Source organism: Takifugu flavidus, chromosome 7 (assembly GCF_003711565.1).
Source record: "Takifugu flavidus isolate HTHZ2018 chromosome 7, ASM371156v2, whole genome shotgun sequence".
NCBI classification, from domain to species: Eukaryota; Metazoa; Chordata; class Actinopteri; order Tetraodontiformes; family Tetraodontidae; genus Takifugu; species Takifugu flavidus.
The window spans coordinates 7,550,836-7,571,788 of NC_079526.1; the positions used below are offsets into that span (position 1 = coordinate 7,550,836).

The 20,953-nt window shown below is 45.9% G+C and overlaps 3 protein-coding genes across 3 annotated transcripts in view; 2 read left to right on the plus strand and 1 right to left on the minus strand.

The window, feature by feature from the left end:
• The window catches only part of cpamd8 (C3 and PZP like alpha-2-macroglobulin domain containing 8), a 33,061-nt gene extending 17,108 nt beyond the window's left edge, over positions 1–15,953 (plus strand). The window contains exons 28-44 of the mRNA XM_057038304.1: positions 77–158; positions 3,351–3,507; positions 3,647–3,721; positions 4,864–5,029; positions 5,426–5,512; positions 5,623–5,759; positions 5,843–5,998; positions 6,643–6,705; positions 7,460–7,719; positions 7,787–7,874; positions 10,468–10,542; positions 10,696–10,801; positions 10,985–11,095; positions 11,175–11,387; positions 12,310–12,384; positions 13,923–14,106; positions 15,031–15,953. Of these exons, the coding sequence (XP_056894284.1) occupies positions 77–158; positions 3,351–3,507; positions 3,647–3,721; positions 4,864–5,029; positions 5,426–5,512; positions 5,623–5,759; positions 5,843–5,998; positions 6,643–6,705; positions 7,460–7,719; positions 7,787–7,874; positions 10,468–10,542; positions 10,696–10,801; positions 10,985–11,095; positions 11,175–11,387; positions 12,310–12,384; positions 13,923–14,106; position 15,031 (2,036 nt within the window). The 3' untranslated portion in view covers positions 15,032–15,953. The remainder of the gene's footprint in view (positions 1–76; positions 159–3,350; positions 3,508–3,646; positions 3,722–4,863; positions 5,030–5,425; positions 5,513–5,622; positions 5,760–5,842; positions 5,999–6,642; positions 6,706–7,459; positions 7,720–7,786; positions 7,875–10,467; positions 10,543–10,695; positions 10,802–10,984; positions 11,096–11,174; positions 11,388–12,309; positions 12,385–13,922; positions 14,107–15,030) is intronic.
• Positions 15,954–16,717: 764 nt separating this feature from the next.
• cimap1d (CIMAP1 family member D) lies at positions 16,718–19,139 on the plus strand. The gene is made up of 4 exons (XM_057038031.1): positions 16,718–17,144; positions 17,944–18,054; positions 18,343–18,456; positions 18,621–19,139. The coding sequence occupies exons 1-4, from the start codon at positions 17,105–17,107 to the stop codon at positions 19,106–19,108; spliced, it is 753 nt and encodes a 250-aa protein (XP_056894011.1). The 5' UTR covers positions 16,718–17,104; the 3' UTR covers positions 19,109–19,139.
• Positions 19,140–19,158: 19 nt separating this feature from the next.
• On the minus strand, positions 19,159–20,862 carry cks2 (CDC28 protein kinase regulatory subunit 2). Its single transcript, XM_057038032.1, has 3 exons — positions 20,644–20,862; positions 19,965–20,092; positions 19,159–19,588 (listed from the first exon to the last, which is right to left on the minus strand). Exons 1-3 carry the CDS (start codon positions 20,700–20,702, stop codon positions 19,545–19,547), a joined length of 231 nt encoding a protein of 76 aa, XP_056894012.1. The 5' UTR covers positions 20,703–20,862; the 3' UTR covers positions 19,159–19,544.
• Between the last annotated feature and the right edge of the window lie 91 nt (positions 20,863–20,953).

Sequence of the window (20,953 nt, forward strand, 5' to 3'; positions counted from 1 at the left end):
GTCTCACCTAAACCCAAACAGAGTGCTCCCCGGCACTTTCCCGGTTGCTTTCATCACTGTTTTCCTTCTCATCCAGGCTATCAGAGACAGCTGACCTACAAGCGACAGGACGGATCCTACAGTGCCTTCGGGGAGAGGGATTCTTCTGGCAGCATGTGGTGAGTCCTTATAGGTGTAGCTGTAAAGTTTACACAAGTCATACCCAGCTCAACTGTGTTTAGCTGTAGCCGCATTCTTTAGCTTTAACTGGGACATAGGTTGCTGGCCAAAGCCATGAAGATTTTATCAGCATCTCAGTGTGCTGCGATCAAATTAATTTGTTCCTGTTGATGTGTTTAAATCACCGGTGAGTGTTTATTTCAGGTTTACGCCCTCCCCCAGGGTGTACAAGTGCCTCATTGTATTTATAAAATGAAATCAACGCTCTCAATGGGGCACTCCAGTGTTTGGATAACGAGGCCTACGCACAATGTGCATACCTCTGGTTGATTTACTAGCAGGGGTTCGGTGTTATGATATTTAATAGCGATAGCTCTGTGAAACGGCAGGTTACATAAACAACACAGAATCATAAACACTCCGCACCACTGAATCCCTGAGGTAAGCAGAGTTCTCAGGATTTATTTGGAGTTTATCAGGGTTCAAACCCGTGGTGCTGGACTCACACTGTTGGCCCCGAGAATGGCTCCTCGTGCTCTAAATTGCATGGAGCCACCTCGCTCGGTGGCTTTAAAAAAATAAAAAAAACCTGAAAATAAATAAGAGCAGGCACCACTGAACCATACATGTGACGACTGTCAGAGGGTTCCTGCTTGGGAACTGTCTTTGGCTTCGTTGTGTGGGAGTGTGAGTGTTCAGCCTGGGCCGTGAGCTCTTAGCTGACCCATGTCAGGCACCTTTTTGAAGCCATCAGCCACATGTTTGGAGCTCAAACCTCCCCAGCTGGTGTTTCATCTCCAGAGTTAAAGCCGCGCATTTACAGTCTGCACCTGTATCCTCAGTGATGATTAAATCCAAGTTGTAAAATGTATCTGAGAGGAAATCACCAGGATCTAGTCAACAGATGATTTTTTTCCCAAGTCCCCACAGTCTCATCATGGATCAGCAAGCAGTGTTAACTATTAGCCGATAACACTGCAGACTGGGCAGAAATGTCTCCTTGTAGAATAGAAAACTGCAAGGCAGGATGGGGAGTTAATATCAGACTCAGAGGCGTTTACATTCATTTAACTACATCTTTAGCTCAAATCACCCTCCAGAGTTGTGATTACTGCTCCGTTTGGGTGCCCTGTATACTGTGTGCAATGTAAAAGTCAGCTCTGTATGGGTTGGTCATCTGCCCTTATTGGGAGCAACCCTCGTGATGTTATTAGAGAGGCTCACATAACAGCAGATCACCCTTTGACATACAGTCCCACATCACTCTATTTTGTGGTAGTGGCACATTAAGAGGTAACTTCAAAGGAGGTTGAGAAAAGATGAACGGTTGCAGCTCCAGTAAATTAATTGGACCCGCTCAAGGTGCCTCCCTACTTGTTTTCACAAGTTCTTTTTTAGTATTTTTCTAATTTAAGAATTTTCCCAATCTCGCTCCTTGACTCTGCAGCCGCGTCTGATCTAGGAACATTAGCAGCAGGAGTTGGGCGGCTGAATACCAGAGATGAAAAGAACTAATATCTGCTACTGTATTAACATAACAGCTGTTTGCATTCCTGCTCCAAACTGGCGCATATAAGATGTTTGCATTCCTGTGCAAAAATAAGTGCTGAAGGGACGTTGCTGATAGAAATGAGATTTTTTTCTACTTTTTTTTTTGCTGGATTCTTACTAAATTCCCTTGCACAGACAGGGCGCCAAAGCATTGCATTTACTAAAGAACATGGTATCAACCTATCAATATTTTACTTGAGCAATATCACTTTGCAGCATATGTCACATCCTAATATTTCACAGTATGTCGTAAATCTGTTTGTGGGATTTTTGATAAGGATTACCAAAATGTGGAATTTGTAGAGTAGCATTACATAATATTGCTGTAATTCAAAAAACTTCAGAATCAGGAAGAAGACCAGTTAGTGCTAATGTAAAATCGATGAACACCTCCTGACTTTAATCTGTGGCAGGACATGCTGGTATGATGAAGTCAAATTAGGATGTGGTATTCCTCAAAGATGCTTTCAAAACAAAACAGCAACACCATAGCAATAGTAAAAACACTCAAACAGGAATAGGGAGCAGTTTCTCCGAGTCCAGCTCATAACATTCCCCTTTTAAGCTCGTCAGCCTTGGCTTTATCACGGAGCACACCCATGCATTGTCTTTTAAAAAATCCCTTTGATCTGCCCTTTGAAGCATGGAGCTGGATAAGAGTAGCTCAGAGAGGGGATTTGGAAGTAGGAAGTCAAAAAACAGAAGAAATAATAAGAGAGAGGGGGAATCCGGAGAGGATAGCTGCAGCCAAGGGCCAAGTTGTGGAAGTCAGCTTGTCTATTGCTTCCTTCCCTAAACTAAATCATATTGACACTGTCCAGTCCCTCTCCCCAGGGCCAGGCATTTAAAGCTAGTGACACGATATTATTTAACATTATAAAAATTCTAGCAGCCTCGTGCCTTCATTCCTGGTTTTGTCTCCAGGGAGGAATAACATCCAGGTTCCAGCCAGGGAAGATTTAAAGTTTCTTTTTGAGAGCGAGGTCTCTCCTTCCCCCGGGATTCCTTCTTCGACTGCGTTCCCCACTTAAGGGTTGATTTGAGTAACTGCGGTGTAACAGGCTTGTTTATCTCGGTTGCTTCGGGATTTCAGGGCGAGCAGCTGGTCTCGTGCTGCACGTCAATCGTGGTCAGAGGTGCTTTGGCAGAATGTCTCGCTGTCGCTGTGGAATTGTTGACTGTGTGGCTCTGGACTGCAGCCGGGAGGTCTGTTGTTTATGGTTGAGTTGGTGTTTATTAGTTCAGCCGTGTCCCCTGGGGACGACCTTGGCCTTTCTCCACGGTTCCTCTTGTCCTTTCCCAATGTGACCGACTAAAACCACAACCCGTAAACCTTCAGTGGCACTCCTCGGCCAAATGAAATCACAGCTTTCATTCCCAGAATCTGTGTTTGTGTAAGCTTCAGTATGTTTTTGGGAGATTCTCTAACGTACTTGTGGAAAGACAGATGATGTACTTCAGGTTCTCGGTGCCACAGCTGCAACCCACTCCGCCACCTCCTTCCTACTCCCCCTCCCATTTTCCCCTTCTTTTTGTCTATTTTCATTCTACATTTCCTAATCGCCCACATTCCTTTTCATCAACTCCTGTGCCCAAATTCTTGGTTGTTAAGTATCTCTTGCGGTAAACACTGTATCCAGGCTGACAGCGTTCGTGTTGAAGTCCTTTGCCCAGTCTCGGGGTTTCATCTTCATTGACCCAGAGGAGCTCCACGCAGCCAAGTCCTGGCTCATCAGACACCAGCACGCTGACGGCTCCTTTCCCGCCATGGGCCGCATCCTCAACAAGGACCTGCAGGTAGGCTCAGGTTTGCATTATTGATGTGTCTGCACCGCAAACTTATGCCTGGAATAAGGTCAAAACAGACCTAAGGAAAGATGACCTTTTGTGAGGAAATCATGCAACCTTTTCGATGGATCTGCATTTGTGTCCACAGGGAGGCATTCATGGGAAGATCTCACTCACTGCCTATGTGGTAGCAGCTCTCTTGGAGACAGGGATAACCACAGAGGTGGGTAGAACAGTAGAACCCCATCAAAGTAAACGGGGTTAGGTGTGAAAGCGCCAATGAGAATGTTGAAATTCATCCACGACATCAGCAGTTTGATGGGTTTTCCACAGCCTTTACAGTATATAGCACAGGTGGTGCACGTCCACTTCGAACAGAAGCAGAGGCTCCATAGAACAAAATCAATCGGCGTACCAGAACTCCTGCTCTGATGAACGAGAGTCTTATAAGCAGATAAAAAAATGAAATGAAGTGGAAACTCACAGGTGCGGTTTCAGCCCAGGACTTTTTATTTGCCACATGACTGTTGGGTTTGACCAAAGCCTTTTCACACATTGAGCTGTTGGTAGTCTAAATACTCCAAGTTCTGTCTACACAAAGGAGTGGACATTTCTTCTTTTAATGCTTTGATGATAAATCCAAGACAGCAACTGTGTTTTCATCACCTGAATGAATCAGAGTTGAACCTTACTGATGACCAGAGTTGAATAAGAGAAAGTTTCTGGTGATTGCTCTCAGGACGCTGCTGCTGTAAACAGCTTATGGATTAAAATACTTCATTGGCATGGTCTGGTCAAAGGAATGTTAGGATGTTAACTATGTGCCCTTCCCAGTACTGTTCTTGCTTTCATTCCCAACACAGACTTCCTGGTAAATTCCCTGTCAAACCCAAAATCACACATGCATCCGAGCAATGTTCCAGCGTGCTCTTTAGAAAGGGTTGAGTACGAAACAGAGCCAGATCCTGCAAATTCTTGCCTAAAGACTGAGAAACATTACAGTGAATTTGCTGGGAATGTTGCATAAATGAAAGCAGAAGCTTTGTTAATTGTTGATTTGAACTATATCCACAGCCCCATTGTGCTTTATGCCATTTGTGAACAGTTACAAAATGTAAGTAGTAAAAAAAAATCACTAGAAACTCTGTGTAAAACTGTCTAAATGTTACTTGGAAAGGAAAAAATTTGGATCATCAATAGAAAGAGCGACATGCATGAATGCGGTTAATTACTTTATTTATCTTTTCCTGTCCTCCTCCTACTCCTTCCCCTTCTTTTCCACCATCAAAGCAAAATACTTGTCACGACTTTCAACATTACCAGTGTTTACCACTGTCGCACATTATTGTGTCCTCTCTGGTCCAGGACGAGAAGGTTGCAGTGGCCAAAGCCAAGGATTTTCTGGAGAGCAACACGTATTCTGCTGAGGACCCATACACCACTGCGCTGTCTGCCTACGCCCTGGCTCTGCTGCGCAGCCCATATGCACCGTTGGCTCTGCGCCGCCTCAACCACATGGCCATCACACAAGGTACTGCCACACACACTGTACCATCCGCCCAGCCAGTGAGTCACTGGAGGTTCATGCGTTCGGGGATTGTTAACCAGGGGCCCAGATGTTTCACCGGGTGCCAGAGAGAGCACAGATGTTTGACTGAAAATTGCGTAGCCAGTGAGTCAGGCAGTCAGACCAGATATTTGACCGAACGTGTGGAGAGCAGCTGTTCTTACTGTTGCTGTCCTTTTTCTGGGGCTTTGCCAGAATGTGACATGGCTGAAGGCAACATATAACATTCTTTAATAAGACTCAATCAGTTATTTTCAGATATCTCAGACATTTTATGGTTATGTGCTCTTGTGAGCCCAACCATTGGTTGTCACATCTTTGGTTTTACTTTCTCCCCATCTCTCTATCTTTCTTGTTTAGAGGGACTTACTCACTGGAGCCTGACTGGTAGCACCGTGACAGATGAGGACACGCTAATGGGCTTCAGCGATGGCCTCTCTCAGTCAGGTATTCACCATTTAGTACACCTTCCTATTGTAAACTCCAAGAGGCCACACAAAGAATCCAACTAGTCTCAGTTTCCGCCATCAAATGTTCTGCCGTCTACCGTTCGCCAGTGGTGTCAGCGGAGGTGGAGATGACTGCCTACAGTCTTCTGACCTACACGCTCCTCGGGGATGTGGCTTCAGCCCTGCCTGTGGTCAAATGGCTCTCACAGCAGAGGAATTCCTTAGGTGGCTTCTCTTCCACACAGGTAAAGATATGAAGTCACATTTTTGTGTTATTTCCAATACAGCTTAAGCAGAAAAGTGAAGTGTATATCTCATTTCTTTGCAGGACACGTGCGTTGCTCTGCAGGCCTTGTCAGAATATGCCATTCTGTCTTACGTGGGAGGGGTCAACCTCACCATCTCGCTGGCTTCCACCAACCTCGACTTTCAGGAGACCTTTGAACTGAATAGAGACAACAAGAAGCTCCTCCAGAGTGCCAGGGTAACCAAAATTAGACTCTGCCTCTGGTGTTTCAGCTTTCCTTAGTCAACAGTGGTCTCTAACAGCGCGAATTCCACAGCTTCAAACGTGGGCTTTCCACTTAAAATAAACACCAGCACTTACAGTAAATGTCATTTGAAAAGACTTCCCTGTATAATACACAAATTCATGAGCGACCGCATACCTGAACTACGCTGTGGTATTAGCCATTAATCTCTGTGCTTCTGTGTCCGGCTGTTTAGTAGCCAGGAACTTTTCTAGTGCCAAACTAAACCAGGCATAGCTGGGCGGGATTTCCTGAAAGAGTGTTGGGTCGTCGATTCTATTGGCCCTTTTGCCCTAACATTAACAAGACACAAACATGACAGTGTGGCCATAGGGTTCATCACCACTGTGTGTGGGTATGAATCCATCAGAACAGCCGGAGCAGTTCAGGTGAGTCGTGTTGTCACCGCTTGGTCGTGTTCCTCATCCTGTGATTAGTGGTTTCAGCTTAATTGAGGGTAATTACGCTGGTTTGTAGCCAGGGAACCCCCCCTAGCAGCAGTACAGCCATCTGCAGCATTCATCCTGACTCATTCACCTCTTCCTTCCCCCTCTCAAGCTCTTTGTTTATCTCTCTTGTATGTCTCTTCTCATTTCAGATCCCCAGTATCCCCACAGGACTCTTCGTCAGTGCTAAAGGAGAAGGCTGCTGCCTCATGCAGGTACTGTGATGCTCACACAAACAAGCCCCCGCAAACATTTCAGCTCTTGAACGCTTTCCAGAAAGGAACCGCAATGCTTACTTCACCAGCAAGCATTGGGCCAAAAGGTGAATCAATCCCCCATTGCAACATAATGCCCGAATTCCTTCCTGTGTGTTGGAGCCAGAGTTGGAATGTGTTGATGGTGTCTGTTTATTTCCTGTGTTCCTCTGGACAAGAGGCTGTTTACTTCCTGCTGTGCCTGAAATGTTATCCAACTTGTTTTCCTCAGCCGGTTTCTCAAAGAAAAAAAAAGAAACTCTTTTCTTTTTCTTTTTTTCTTCACACCTCTCCCCATCCACACTGTGCGTCAACACCTCTGACAGCAACCCCCACCCCCCCACCTCAGCACCTGGGCTTTTCTAAAACACAAGAGCCGAGCGATCAAAAGCCCCTTTCACATACACTTTGCAGAATGGGTCCAGGAGTTTTTCCAGGACACACACATCTGTCTGTTCACACGTTCAGCAAACAGCAGGAGAGTCGCAGCGTCGGACATGTTCAGAAATGCTCTGAGTAGTTTGAATGCAGGCGGTGCGAATATGCAGAATTCTCCAAGGCACTTTAGAGCCCAGTTAATTCCATTGCTCAGCTGGGTCTGAGCCCCACCGGAGGCTTTTCAAACCACCTTTAATTTACTGTATTCTTGAGTTATCAATACTACAGAGAGTCTATTTGAAAGCTGCTTCTACTTCTGCTCCCCGCGTGTCTGCAGATTGATGTGTCTTACAACCTGCCCGACCCCGTATCCAAGCCAGCCTTCCAACTCAAGGTGGACCTGAAGGAGCCCGTCCAGGAGCGGCACGCACAGCCCTCATCTTCCTCCTCCTCCCGCCATCTTCCCACACGCACGCGAAGTCGTGCCGACAACCGCTCGGAGCTGAACCGGAAGCGGCGGGCACCCATAGACGATGACGACCCGGCAGGACACCAAGACAAGCTGGATTTCCACATTTCATTAGAGATCTGTGCCAGGTAAAGACCCCAACACACACACGCACAGTCCAAGTTTGATTGGTACGAACCAAAATTTTCTGTCCAGGTGGCTCCATTCCGGCTCATCCAACATGGCTGTCATAGAAGTTCCCATGATTTCTGGTTTCAGAGCTGACGTTGAAAGTCTGGAGCGGGTAATGACCACATCAGTCAACACATACACACCTCTCACAAACCCACGAGCACCAGTTGGCCCCGTGCCGTTGCCTGTTTCTAGGCAGGTAAAGCACCCAAGCTGAAATCCAGGTGAAACGACAGACAGATTCTTCCACATCTGGAGGCCAGTTGATGAAAAGCATTGTGTCCTGGAACTCATCAGATTCCTCCTGTCTCCAGTGCAAACCTCCGCCTCACATGTACACACATCAACACAGGATGTATATGCTTTACGGTCCTGGACAAACAAATGCTCTCATATCTGAGGTATGGATATGATGCCCAGGGTACAGTAACACGCGCCATGAACATATTTGTCTGAGGGCGCAAGAGCCATGACGTAATAGAGCATAAACATTAATTCTCTGCACGTGTTAATACATTTTTTTTAACTGCGGTTCTTTAGAAGGAATAAAACAGCACTGATGGCAGCCAGGTGATGTGTGGTGGGGGTGTAGTGGAAGGAAGTTAGAGATGCTGTCATAAACATGGATTGGCTGAGAGTACAAAAGACAGATGGCTTATTTTATCAATGATAGTGAAGGAGAAAGAGAAACTGGTTGTAAACTTTAAAGAAGTCATCTCTCAGCCTTCCAGTAGATGCCTGGCCCTCATTACTGGGCTCATATATGACCCGAGTCCAGGCTTTCTGTGTTTAAAAGAGCTACTCTGGCTGCACGGAGATGTGAAACAACACACACACACACACACACACACACACACAAAGAACCTGCAGCACGTGTGTCAGTTGAGGCTGACCCGAGTTGTAGTGGCTAACAAGCTCAGTTTACACCCCTGCTGGCCTCCCTCGGAGTTTTACTGCCTTCCCGACTGCCACTTACATTCCTCAATTTATGGTGGCAGGCTTGGCTTCTACCGTCATGTCTCATTGCTTTCATGGAAGCTGTAGTCATAAATGATTAGTCCAGTGACTGACTGGGAGCTACGGCAGCCTCTTGTCACCCAATATAATGAGTTTTTGCCAAACAGCTCAGAGAGCACTGGAGAACCAGCATTGGGCCTGCCAAAGCTGTCCGGGCAGAGTTTAGCTGGTAGAAGAACACAATGCTTTAGGCAACAAAGACTAGTTGTATAGTGAGCGTGGTAGTGAGAAAATGTGTGTGCTCATTCACCTGCGCGCACGCGTGCGTGCGTGTGTGTGTGTGTGTGTCTGAGTGGCGCCAGCTCAGGCTGAGCACCTCATAAACCCCTGCTGTCCAAAGGCTGCCACCTTTGACAGAATGAAAACTCCCCCCGTGGGGGAAATCTACTCTACTCTGCTGCCTCTCTACACTCACATGTTTAGCAAACACCGTCTCTGTTGTACATTCGTGGCTGACCAAACTTCTACAGCCCCTCTAAACATGAAATCAGATGACCTCAGAGTGAATCAGGGAACCCATGTTGATGGAGAGATGGTGGAGAGCATCAAACAAGAGCTATAACTGAACCTGGTCACACTTTTTCACATCTAAACACAATTTTATGGTGGTGTAGAACTTGAGTATGTAAGGAAACAAGAGGAGGCTTTTTAAAAAAATATATATATACAGGATAACATAATTTTATCTGATTAAACAACTGATAATAATCATTTTTATTTAATTAACAAGCCTACACTGTCGGTGGCAATAACTAACTGAGATTAAACCAAGAAGGTGGAGGAAATGGTCTCTGTTTCGCTGTTGCAACTAGTACGCTCAAGTTCAGCTTATCCAAAAGGTCACCTAAACATTCATCGTCATGTCGAGTGTCTATGGAAGGAACAGAAAGTGGCAGGAAACAATGAATTTTCCCATTTTTATTGTACTGTTTCCATTTTGATCCCTTACATTGCTGTGGCTGTTGACCAGGCATGAGTGCAGCGACCCAAGAGGTGGGTCTTTCAAGCTGTGGTGCAAATGTGTCCACCCCAGCAGATCAGCTGTAACTCTGGATGACCCTGGGGCTACTATCATTCTTGTTCTCACTAGACCTGTGTGTACCGTAATTCATGACTTTGATTCTTCAAATATTAAAGGAACGGGCTAGTTGATTATTGTGAATTTACCCCCTTGTTGTTAAGTTGAAGCTAGGAGACTGCAGTCATTAGCCTTTCTTCCCCCTTTTGGATTTTTCTACACTGTCTGCCTCAAATCCAGTTTGGCCCGCAATTGGCTGTCGCCGCAGTTGCAGTTGCGTCGGTTGCATGACGTTGAGCTTCTTTCCACTTTAACTTTGCTGCTCAAGTCGCTCGCATTGCGCCGCTACTGTGGAGGCCGTAGAATCGCTGAAGGAGCTGTCCTGTCAGCTGTGGTGCTGATTATTCACTTTTCTAATCACTGAAAACATGCAAAGACACTGAACCCCAGCTGGCTCCTTGAGCTTCATCTCAGTCCTGTGTGTATGTGGTGGTGATTCTCCTGGAGCCCTGTGAGGTCATTAGCGTTAGCAGTGTAATAATGCAGACTGAAAAAGTACCATATCAACACACTTTTATATGTACCCGATTGGGGTCCTTTACCTTGTTAAGCCCAGACATGGCGTTCGCCTGCATCTCCGGCCCTGACCATCTTGCATGTTATCCAACAGCTGCTGATGGACAAGCGGGTGGGACTGAAGCGATACGAGCTGAACGGCAGAAAGGTGCTGTTCTACTTTGATGAGGTGAGTGATGGAGGATGAGGAGGGGTTTACTCACCTGCATCTGCTCGGGGGTTAGGCGCGAGTTTTCTTTGTGGAATATGTTTGCATTTCTCCACCTCGGCGTAGTCTGGAGCTGTTTTGGTACATATTTCTCCGTTTGTCATCCCCTCTTAGATCCCCAGCCAGTGTATGACGTGTGTGGCCTTCAAAGCTGTCAGGGAGTACATTGTGGGCAAGACGGCGCCTGTTCCGGTCAAGATCTATGACTACTACGAACCAGGTGTGCCTCTGATGAATATTTGAAAGAGTTGCATAGCAGGAAAACAACCAGCATGATTTATGAACGTTTGCCTCTTTTTTGTGGGAACGGCACCTTAAAAACATAGTTTTGTTGGAGCATCGTGTTTGTTTTGAGAGCGTGGGTGCGTTAACGTGCCGTCGTGTGTCTGTGCTTGTCATGCAGCCTTTGAGGCCACCCGGTTCTACAATGTCAGCGAAAACAGCCCCTTAGCTCGGGAACTGTGTGACGGCCCCACATGCAATGAGGTGGAAAGCTCAAGCAATCAATGGACAGGTGAGACCGACCCGCGTTCAGCCTTCGCATCCTCTGTACGTGAATTACTCTTCAGTTCTTTTCTCTTGTTTTGCTGCAGGATTCATCCATGCCAACCAGTGCAACAACGTGTTCGGCTGTCTGGAGGAGCAGCAGTTTGAACGGTGCACCTGCTACAGGGACTGCGGTTATGACGGGGAACCTGTGTGCGGCTCAGATGGGCAGCTCTACCAGAACCTTTGTCAGATGGAGGTGTATGCGTGCCGAAACGGGACGCGCATCAAGCAGGTCCCGCTGTCCCTGTGTCCTCACAGTAAGTTTGGTTGGAGAGGCACTCAGCTACATCAAATACCAATGATCTTAACAGATGAATGTCAGTACGATACACACAAATCAGACCCTGTATTTAGACTTGTGGGATTCGGATGCTGCTGCTCTACACAAGCCTGGATGGGCTCTTTATTGTCTGTTTACATAACTGGTGAGCAGTAAGTCCCAGAGATCCTCCAGAATTAGCATGTATGGAGCAAGAAGCGCTTCTTTCCCCCCAGTCAGCTGAGTATCCGAGCTCTAGCGCACGTGCCACAATGTGAGCTGTCGAAACAGCTGTTCAGGTGTTGAGCTGATTACTGGATGAGTTGTCTGAGAAAAGCGCAAACACACACACACACGGACACACGCACGCACCAGTCCATATTACAGATTACAGGGCTCTCTCCAAATGACAGAGTGCTTTTGTCCAGGCCTTTGAAATCCTTGTCACATTCCTTTCCAACGCACAGCCCAACAACAAAAGGGCCTTCATGTTGAGGGGCAGATTGGGAGAAGGCATAGACAAAACTTACTTTAGTGGGAAAAGACCTTGGTTCGTGCCAAGTGTCTCATTCTGTGGGTCATTAGAAGCATCATATTTTCACTTGGAGCTCGCCAACCCTGTTTGTTTGTGTCTGGTTAAACAGCAGGAGACTCATGCTAGTCTATGTTAGAAAAGTGAAAAAATAAATTGTTTCCACACACACACACACCCCCTCCCCCTCAGCTCTGTTTTTTTCCCTGCTATTTTTGGGTAGATGTTAATTCAGAAGCTTGCTCAGTGGGGTGGATAATGCTTCTGGGCAGCTTCTAGATTTTGCAACAATAAAACTCTGTTGAATCAATTACAAGCTGTTTTGGTGCTTTTGCAACATTCAGTAAATAATCTAATCTGGTGTTCGTGTGTCTGTTTGCATTCACAGTGGAGGCCACGGTGGAGGACAAGCATCCAATAGCAAGTCAGGAAACGGAGCAGCCCTCCGTACCTGTACACACAGGTAGCATCTCCACCTTTCCAGACTCCCCGATTGTCATCCATGTGTTTGCAATATTATATAAAGGTCACAGGTCATATGTAAAATAACAAAAGACAGTGAAGCAGCTACAGAGTTTGCCAGCGATGAGTTCAAATCAAGAAATGAATGAGCTGGTGAAGAGGAGAAGCGATACAGGTGAAGATGGGGATTGTGGCTGCACATTCTCCTGCCGCTATGTCACATCTGCTGCGGCGCGATAAATTCACGGGCAGGTCTCACCCTGAAGAATGCATTGTTGTTCTGGCGTGAGCTTAGCTCAAGTGTCATTTCCAGAGAGGAAGCCAGAGAATTTCTGATCGGATGTTTCGCTGCCTGTGGAAGGAGGATGTAGCTGTGTTACCTTTGGCAGCCCGCACATTAAAAAAGTGCGCACATTCGCACCGCAGAACAATGCACATCGCACACGGACACTATTGTGTGATCAGATACTTGTTTAGCCGGGGCCTGTGTGAATGCTCAGGTTGTGCACAGGTGTGTGTATGTATGTGTAAGATGTGGCAGAACGTGCACCGTCTTGTTTCCCACCCTCCAGCACTCAGTAGCTGCTTCTCACAAAGCTGCTCTCAGTCAAAGGCCTCCTCGGTACAAAAGCCAACACTTCACAGTCACCACAGGAATGCAGTTAAGGATTCTGTATTACACACACACACACACGCACACACACACACCTTCACGTTCAGCTCATTCCCTGCACAGCTATATATGGTGAAGATAGGATGATCAGTTTAATGAACACTATAAAAGAGCGTCTTTGTAAAGCTTTAGAATGCTCATGCATGCCGGCAGCGTGCATGCTGGGAGTTATAGGAGAAGGTGGGCTGTGCCAAGGAAATGACAGTTTCCACTGGAAAAGTGGAGGAAGCTGCATCTCTGGAATTAGTGCCCCTGTGTAGACTTGTCTTATTTGGGAACGTGCACTAGAGCACCTCAGTACAAAGACAAACAATCTTCATTCACAATCCTGCTTTTAGATCTTTGTTGACTGCCTGGTTTCATTCTTTAAGAACAAGGCATGCGGTTTCATGCATATTTCTATGATTCTTTCAAGGATGGTACAAAGTTAATTACACCCCCCACCCCCCAACGTGACCTGATATAACTGAGCATTGAATCAGACTCTGGGCTTAGTAGGCGTTGAAAGTAAATAACTTAATGAAGCTAGACCTTGTCAGCACATGTGACTATACATTTAGATAAGTAGAGCCCCCTACTGACTGCCATGGGTACTGCTTCAAGACGTTTGGATGTACAGGATGAAGGATTTATGAAGCAAATGTATTAAAAACTTAGTGCATTTTCGTCCTCATTAAATATTACAAAACACTGCAATTAAGATTTCTCACCACACTGCCACCTGTAGACCAGGAGATGAAAAGCAGCAGTGGATCAGGAGCAGTAGAGCCATGTCCATGATCCAGTCCTTTAATCCAGGATTAAGGACAATGTCATCGGAACTCTCAGTTTGTTGGACTCCATCACTCAGTGTTCCTCCTCTCCAGGTGAAGAGGAGCAGGGATCCATGGCAGAGGTCTCCTACTACTCCTACGAGTATGACCCAGATTCGGAGCCTTTCCTCGCTGACGCAGACAGAGGGGACCATTTTGACTTCCCTGACGGAGGAGGAGACATAAAAACAGACATCCAGCTCCCCGCTCTGGACACAAAAAACACCCCTGAGCGATGGTATGACCCTCTCCATCAAAATACATTTTTCACAAAATTGCTTTTTGCCTTTTCATTTCGGTTGAACAAAAGTGGAGCGTGGCTTTGATTGTGAATGCAGCTTTCCAGGGGCAACAGGTGGGCTGCAGGTGGGCCGGCTCAGCACCTGGACTCCTTTACTCTGGAATCATGCTGGCGTAATGCAGACAGAATGTGGTTTGGCAGCGCCTCACTCAAATAAGCAACACCTTCTCTGAAAGAGGTCGTGGTGCTCGCCATCAGACGTCACGAGGCATATTTGTGGGTCAGGTTGTCAACTGTCCTCAAACTTAATCTGAGTACCCGACAGTTCAGCCCTGTTTTTGGAAGTTTTAGCCCCCTTTCAACCGCAGGAACTTTAATATCTTTCCCAGGACCCCCCCCCCCCCCCTCAATCATTACCACTGATATTACCCAGTAGAGAAATTGGAACCCCAAATTTTCCCTGTAAAAAGCATCAGAACAGGCGTCACTTTGTGTCTTCATCATTTGGAAAATGGAGATAATGAAGAGAACCTATAAGACGTGGATGGACGATGAGGTCCAGACTCTTTGGAATATGTTTGCAGAGGAAATGTAGGATGCACACAAATGCATGAAAATCTGAGGCGACTTTAGCAAAGCAGTAGGACCAGAACGCGGGTCCTAGGCACGGTGGATCTGACCACCGTGCCACTCCCCATCGGCCCAATCGCTCTGATTTGAATGAATTTTCCAGATATTTGTGGTGCGGTGGAAGCGCCACTCCTACAGAGGATGAAGATTTTTTTTTTTTTAAGTCCTGGTAGTATAGGAACTTTTGGAAAATTATCTCCAAATTTTCCCTTTTTGTTTTCCACTTGAGTTTTCCTGGATGACAGACCGGCTCATCATCTAAATCGTGTCCTGTTCTCTTGTCGTCCACAGAAACGCTCGAGGAGTGAAGCCATACCCGCCTTTAAAAAATTGTACATTATTTGTGAATATGATAGTGAATGGAGAGAGAGGAGAGGTTCCTGGCCAGCCTGAAGGGGAGAGATGGAGAGTGTGAGAGTGTGTGACCATTGTTTGGACTCTGTGTGGATGGAATTGTTGTTGTTGTCATTGTTTATGTGGTTGAATGTGAATGGCTGCTATTAAACTAGTGTTCTCCCATCTTTATTATTATTATTTTTCCTTCGTCCAAACCCATAGTACCATAGCATCTATGTTATTCACTGTACTGCTTTTATAATCACTAGAGGAAATAATCAAGTATTTATGTTTGTAATTACACCTGACTTTAAGCAAAATATTTTGTTATATTTTCTATCTGTGGTATTTATTTGTAGCTAGAGGTCATATCATTTTGATTGTTGTTGTCACAGCACATTTACACCGTCTACATTTCACCCTTGCGGAGTCCAAACCAACATTTGTGCTGTCAAAAGTTTTGTTTTTTTTAACTTGACAGGAAGCTTTAACCCAGTTGTTGAAATGTGTGATGAACCCTTTGCATGCTGGGAAAGACAGATGCCCTCGCCGCACGAAACATAAGCTCGACCACTTTTCTGTCAATGCAGATAAAGAGACGCACAAGCCCGTCACGTCTCCTCACATCGGTGTTTTTCCCTACCTGCCTTGAGATTTGATTGTACAGTTGATAAGCTATGTTGGGGGGTTTTTTCTTTCTTTTTTTTTCTTGATTCGTAAAGTGATTGATCTGGAAAAAAAAAATCAAAAATGAAGTTTTTGAATTTCTGTAAATGTACCAAAAACTTTGATTAAACAGCCACTATTTGAAGCTATCAGAGGTCTTTGCCCTTCGAGAAACAAAAGCTGAATAAAAGTGTGTGTGCGGTTCAGCTTGAGGCGTCGCTGTCTTCCTTCCCTGGGTGTCCTGTTGTGAACGAATGCATGTCTGCTCCGTTCATGAAAGCCGCGTTGCCCCGTTTCCTTTGAAGGGCCAGTTGGGTCTTGAGCTAATTTCCTGTCAGCTGTGAGTTGTATTACAGCCCTGCTGCTTCAGAGAACCTTCTGCTTTGATAACCGCCTCTGATCCCCCCTGACATGCCCCTGATTTAAAGAGCCTACATCTCCTAAAAATGTGGTTCTGTGTCAATTGTTTGTGGGGCTGCCAGCAGCAAATTCTGTTTGCCGCAGCAGCGGCCCGGGAGAGGGCTGGAGCCTGTTAAAGTTTAATGTTTGTTTTCAGTTCCTCGACCCTCTCGGTTACTGCGGCCTCCGGTGCCCTCCCCCACGGGCCCCAAACCAGGCCTTCGATCTATAAATCATCGCGGGGAGATGATTAGAGGACAGGAACTGTAACTGCATCTGGGTAATCCACTTGACCTGAAGTTAGCAGAAAGTAGAAGGCAGCGTGTTGGCGCTGCACCGGGGGCCCGCCGACATGAAAGCACAGAGGCTGTGACCCTCCAGGTGTGCTGCACTGCAGCTGACCCCGAGAGCACTGGGGGGGTGGGGTGGGGTGGGGGGTTGAGCTTCAGGATGCACTGGTCAGGGACATGGTTGTTTACTCCAAACTCTGCAGAGCGGTCTCCTGCGTGGCTGAAGAGTGATACTGCATATCCACGCCGCTGTGAGCAGAAAGAGTGAAAAGAGAAAGGGGGGGTGGGGGGGATCCTGGTTTCAGGCCCCGCAGGAGGATCTAGCGTTACATGAGAGTTAATCGGGGTGATGACATTGTTCCAGGGTAGCAGCTGAGTGCACCCATACATCCACCTGTCCGCGTCGCCACTGATGGAGCAGAGACAGATAAAACCCTGTCCGGTGCCGTCTGCTCCGCTGCTGCCACTTTCCTCCATATCAGACAGCTCAGGTTTCCTTATTGTCTTCCAGGGAAATTAGGGATTGATTCTGGATCGTGGTGGGGGCGGGGGGGGGGGGGGTGCTCTGGGTTTCACTGGTGCAGGGAGGGGTCATGGGTGATGCTGCGAACGGGAGAAACCGTGCCGGTATCTTGGAGAAAAGATTCGGATCCATGAGGGATTCCTGGAGGTAAATGGAGAAGAAGTACGCAGAAATAACAGGAAAAGAGAGAGGTGAGTTTATCAGCCCTTTCAGGGTAAAAGCCGGGATGTTGGGGAATGAAAGGATTCATTCAGTCCGCAGACCCCCTCCTGTAAATGTAAATGTGTGTGCTGATGGAAAGTACCGGGGGTCTGAACTGGTTTGGGTGACTGGTGTTTTGTCAGCGGGAGGCCAGTCAGCTGGAGGCTCTGAAGCAAAGTCACCCTGAAAAAAAACCTCACACCAGCCAAAATTTTGAAATAATCTTCCAAATTTTTGAGTAGAATAATTCATATTGTAATGATGCTTGTGTGCAGCCAGAATATATGTTATACGGTGGGTGTTAGTGCCTCTGAAGGTCCCGTTATAAACATTGTTCAAGACACACGATCTAAAATATTTCTACCTGTTTGTGTCTTTATTTTATCACATTTTTTGTTGACTGATTTACATTTCTGATTTATAAGTGGGCATTAAGGTAGGATTTTCAACGTCTCTGTGGTGAACCAGAAATGTCAGCTTTTTTCTTTAAAAAATAAATAAAAATAAGTTGAGAGACACATTTCTGCTGATATGGCATTTTTATTATTTTTTTAGGCTGTAATAGATTTATATACACCACATGCTGATTTATTTAAGGCTGGGTTAAATGAGTATAAGTAGTTACTAAATATATTCGTTTCAGCTTTTTTAATTTGGTCAAACTACAGCCAGGGTGAACTACAATTCGCTTCCCCAATGCTGTTATAAGAAATACAGGGTTGTGTGTGTGTGTGTGTGTGTGTGTGTATGTGCGTGTGTGTGTGTGTGTGTGTGTGTGTGTGTGTGTAGGTCCGGGTCCTGGACGTTATGGGCTCCCCCCGACTGTTGGATTTGTTGGCCATGACTTCACCAAACTAACCAGTCCTGCCTATTCTTTCCATGGAAAGATGACTGGCAACAGTAGGTTAACATCTCAGAAGAGGCCTGTTAGATTTTTCTAATGCAACATGTTGATATTTATTAAATTCAGTTCTTGATTTAAATTTTTTCATTGGTTAAATTCATATTTACGTTTTTGGGATTGGGCTCTGGTGCGTGCTGCCTATTGTAGTACACATATGCAGCCACTAGATGGAGACAGCCCCCCATAGTTTAGTCATTATTCATGTCCGCCGCTACTAAAAAAAAATTGCAGCAAACTTACCACTTTTAATGAAACTATTTTTTAACTTTTCATTCTCTGTGCAGTGTATTGTGTTGACTCAAGTCCTGGGCCCAAGTATCACATTGATGCAAGAATGACTCGGTTTGGAAGAGACGGCACACCTGCCTACTCCATGTTGGGTCGAATTAAATCAAAGAGTAAGTTCCAATTCATCACATGGAGACACTGGTCCGTTGTTCAGAACACCTGTGCCTGATGCCACTTCTAAGGACGCAGAGTCAGCTGTTCCAACTGAAAATCTGAACTGCTCCATAGCAGGAACAATCAGGACATCTGTTCCTAACTCCTGTCTGTGTATTAGAGCAGCAGTTCCAGACACCTGGACCAGGGACATACAGCCCAGAGAGAGCTCCACCCTGCAACCTCCAGCGAAGACCCCCATGCTTCACCATGCGCTCCCGTACACAGTACAGAAGCACCGACTCCGTCCCTGCTCCTAACAAGTACTGCCTTCCTCCAGTCATGGGCCCCCAAGTCCCAAACAAACCATCCAGTGCGAGCTACACCATGTCAAGGAGCTACAGCACAGGGGGCCCATCTGTGGATCTGGCCAAGACACCAGGGCCGTGCAGGTACAACACCACCGACCTGAATCTTTATCTACCACGGCAACCAGCATTTTCTATGCTGGGACGGCACAAAATGCCCAGAGATGCTACCAAGAAACCCGGGCCTGGAGAGTACAACCCAGAAAAGGTTACGGTTAACAGAGCTCGGGCCCCTGCCTATTCTCTGGGCATCAGACATTCAGAATTTGTGACTCCACTTGTTGTGAATGTTTCTGACTGATCGGCCACTTTCAGACAATAAAGCTATGATTAAAAAAATTTAAATCCAGAGACAGTGCCGTGCATTTTATTTTGGTTCTTTAACAAAGAACTTGCTCAATCAAATGCAACAGTCAAAGACGTACATCAATATTTACAACACAAACGTATTTCAAAAACACAAAATTCACACCCAGAAAACGTGGGCCTTGAAAAACAAATCAAATCTGCTCAAATCAAATGACATCAAGCCATAAAAACATGTAAAAATGTACAGAGAACGTTCAGAATCTTATTCACAGTGGAATCAAACCATTTGCCTCATTAAATAAAGACAAAAGAAAAGGAGCAACTAAATGTTTTCTACACAATGCACTAACGTACGCAGCAGGATGTGTCGTCTCAAGACGACGCGGACCAATAAAGATGATAGCAGAAGTTTTACAGATGGCTCCTCCTCAGTCCTTCGAGAGGGGTCTTCTGAAGAGCAGAATGTGTGGTTCTGTGAGGAATAAAGCACAGGAAGAAGCTCTGTTAGCATCAGCCACACAGCCATCACCACATTTTATCTACCTTTGTGTAATAATTGTGGACTGATAAACATGTGATGTAAAGCAGGAGCTAATTATTGCCGTAAATGTGCTGCACACCACAGCGATGCTGCATGTGGATCAGTATTTTCAAAATTTCTAAAAAAAAGAAAATAAATAAAATCAATTCATATTCATGTCAGTTGAATTTCATTACCAATACTGATATTTGAACCTGAAAAGAACTTAAAGTGTTGATTGGATAATAAAGAATCTCAGTTGTGTTGAAGACCAGACTTTGGGTATATAAAAAGTCCATACAAATCCCCTTAATCTATGAATATTAACCTGGTTTGTGGATCATGTAATGCATCCAGCCCTGGCTTTGCTGCACCCCCAGTCCCCTCCACTCATCTTCCGACATCAGGTGGGAGGAAGGCACCAGTTTAGACAGCTCCTTGGGAAGCACCACATGCCTACAGGGCGACAAAGTCACATTTATATACCCCGGAGCAGCTGGATGTTCCGGAGCTTCCTGGCATTAAGTCCTGCTGAGAAGTCTGGATGTCCTTGAGTGGCTAAATGACCCGGTGAATGGTTTACAAAACGCAATATCCGTCATGGAGGGGTCGATAACAGACACTCAAGAGTTAACCGAAGTTATAGTGGGAAATAATGAAGTCACCGATGAAAAAGGTTAACTGTTTATATATGGGTAAATGCGTCGTGTAGATTTAAGTCGGTTAACAGATTTCGCCGCATTAACAGTAAAACGCCCCTAAAATTACAAGTGCTCTTATCGTTAGCCATGTAGCAGTTAGCGCAGTTACATTAGCTACTTAGCTAAGAAACTTAAAGTAACACCGGCCTTAGGTTTACGTGCATGGCCACCAATTACCTTTTATCAAAGTGACGTTGCCTGTAAACATTACTGATCTTTTGAGGTTTGTAGCTGCACCGACCTCTAACTTTGACAAAGTTAAATTTGCAAACATGCAGTCAACGACAGCCGAAGCGTTTCTCCCACCTGTACTCGAACTCCTCGTCGTTGTACTTGTCAGAATAGTAAATTTGCTTCTTCGACATTCTCGGCTAATGAGAGCAGTCACGATTGGATACCCCCAAAGTTTCTTAAGGTGCAGGAGAAGGGCCAAAGTCGTGTTTATATGCGGCGACGGTGGCTAACTCCCAGATAAGCGAGCGCGACCTGTCATCTGCCGCTGACAATTCAAACCTCAACGGTCGACTCTGACTGGTCGATCAGCGGCACGTGTGCAGCCCGGCCATGTCCAATCGTCTATGTATAAGAAGAGAACTTACTCGGTTGCGAAAAGCGT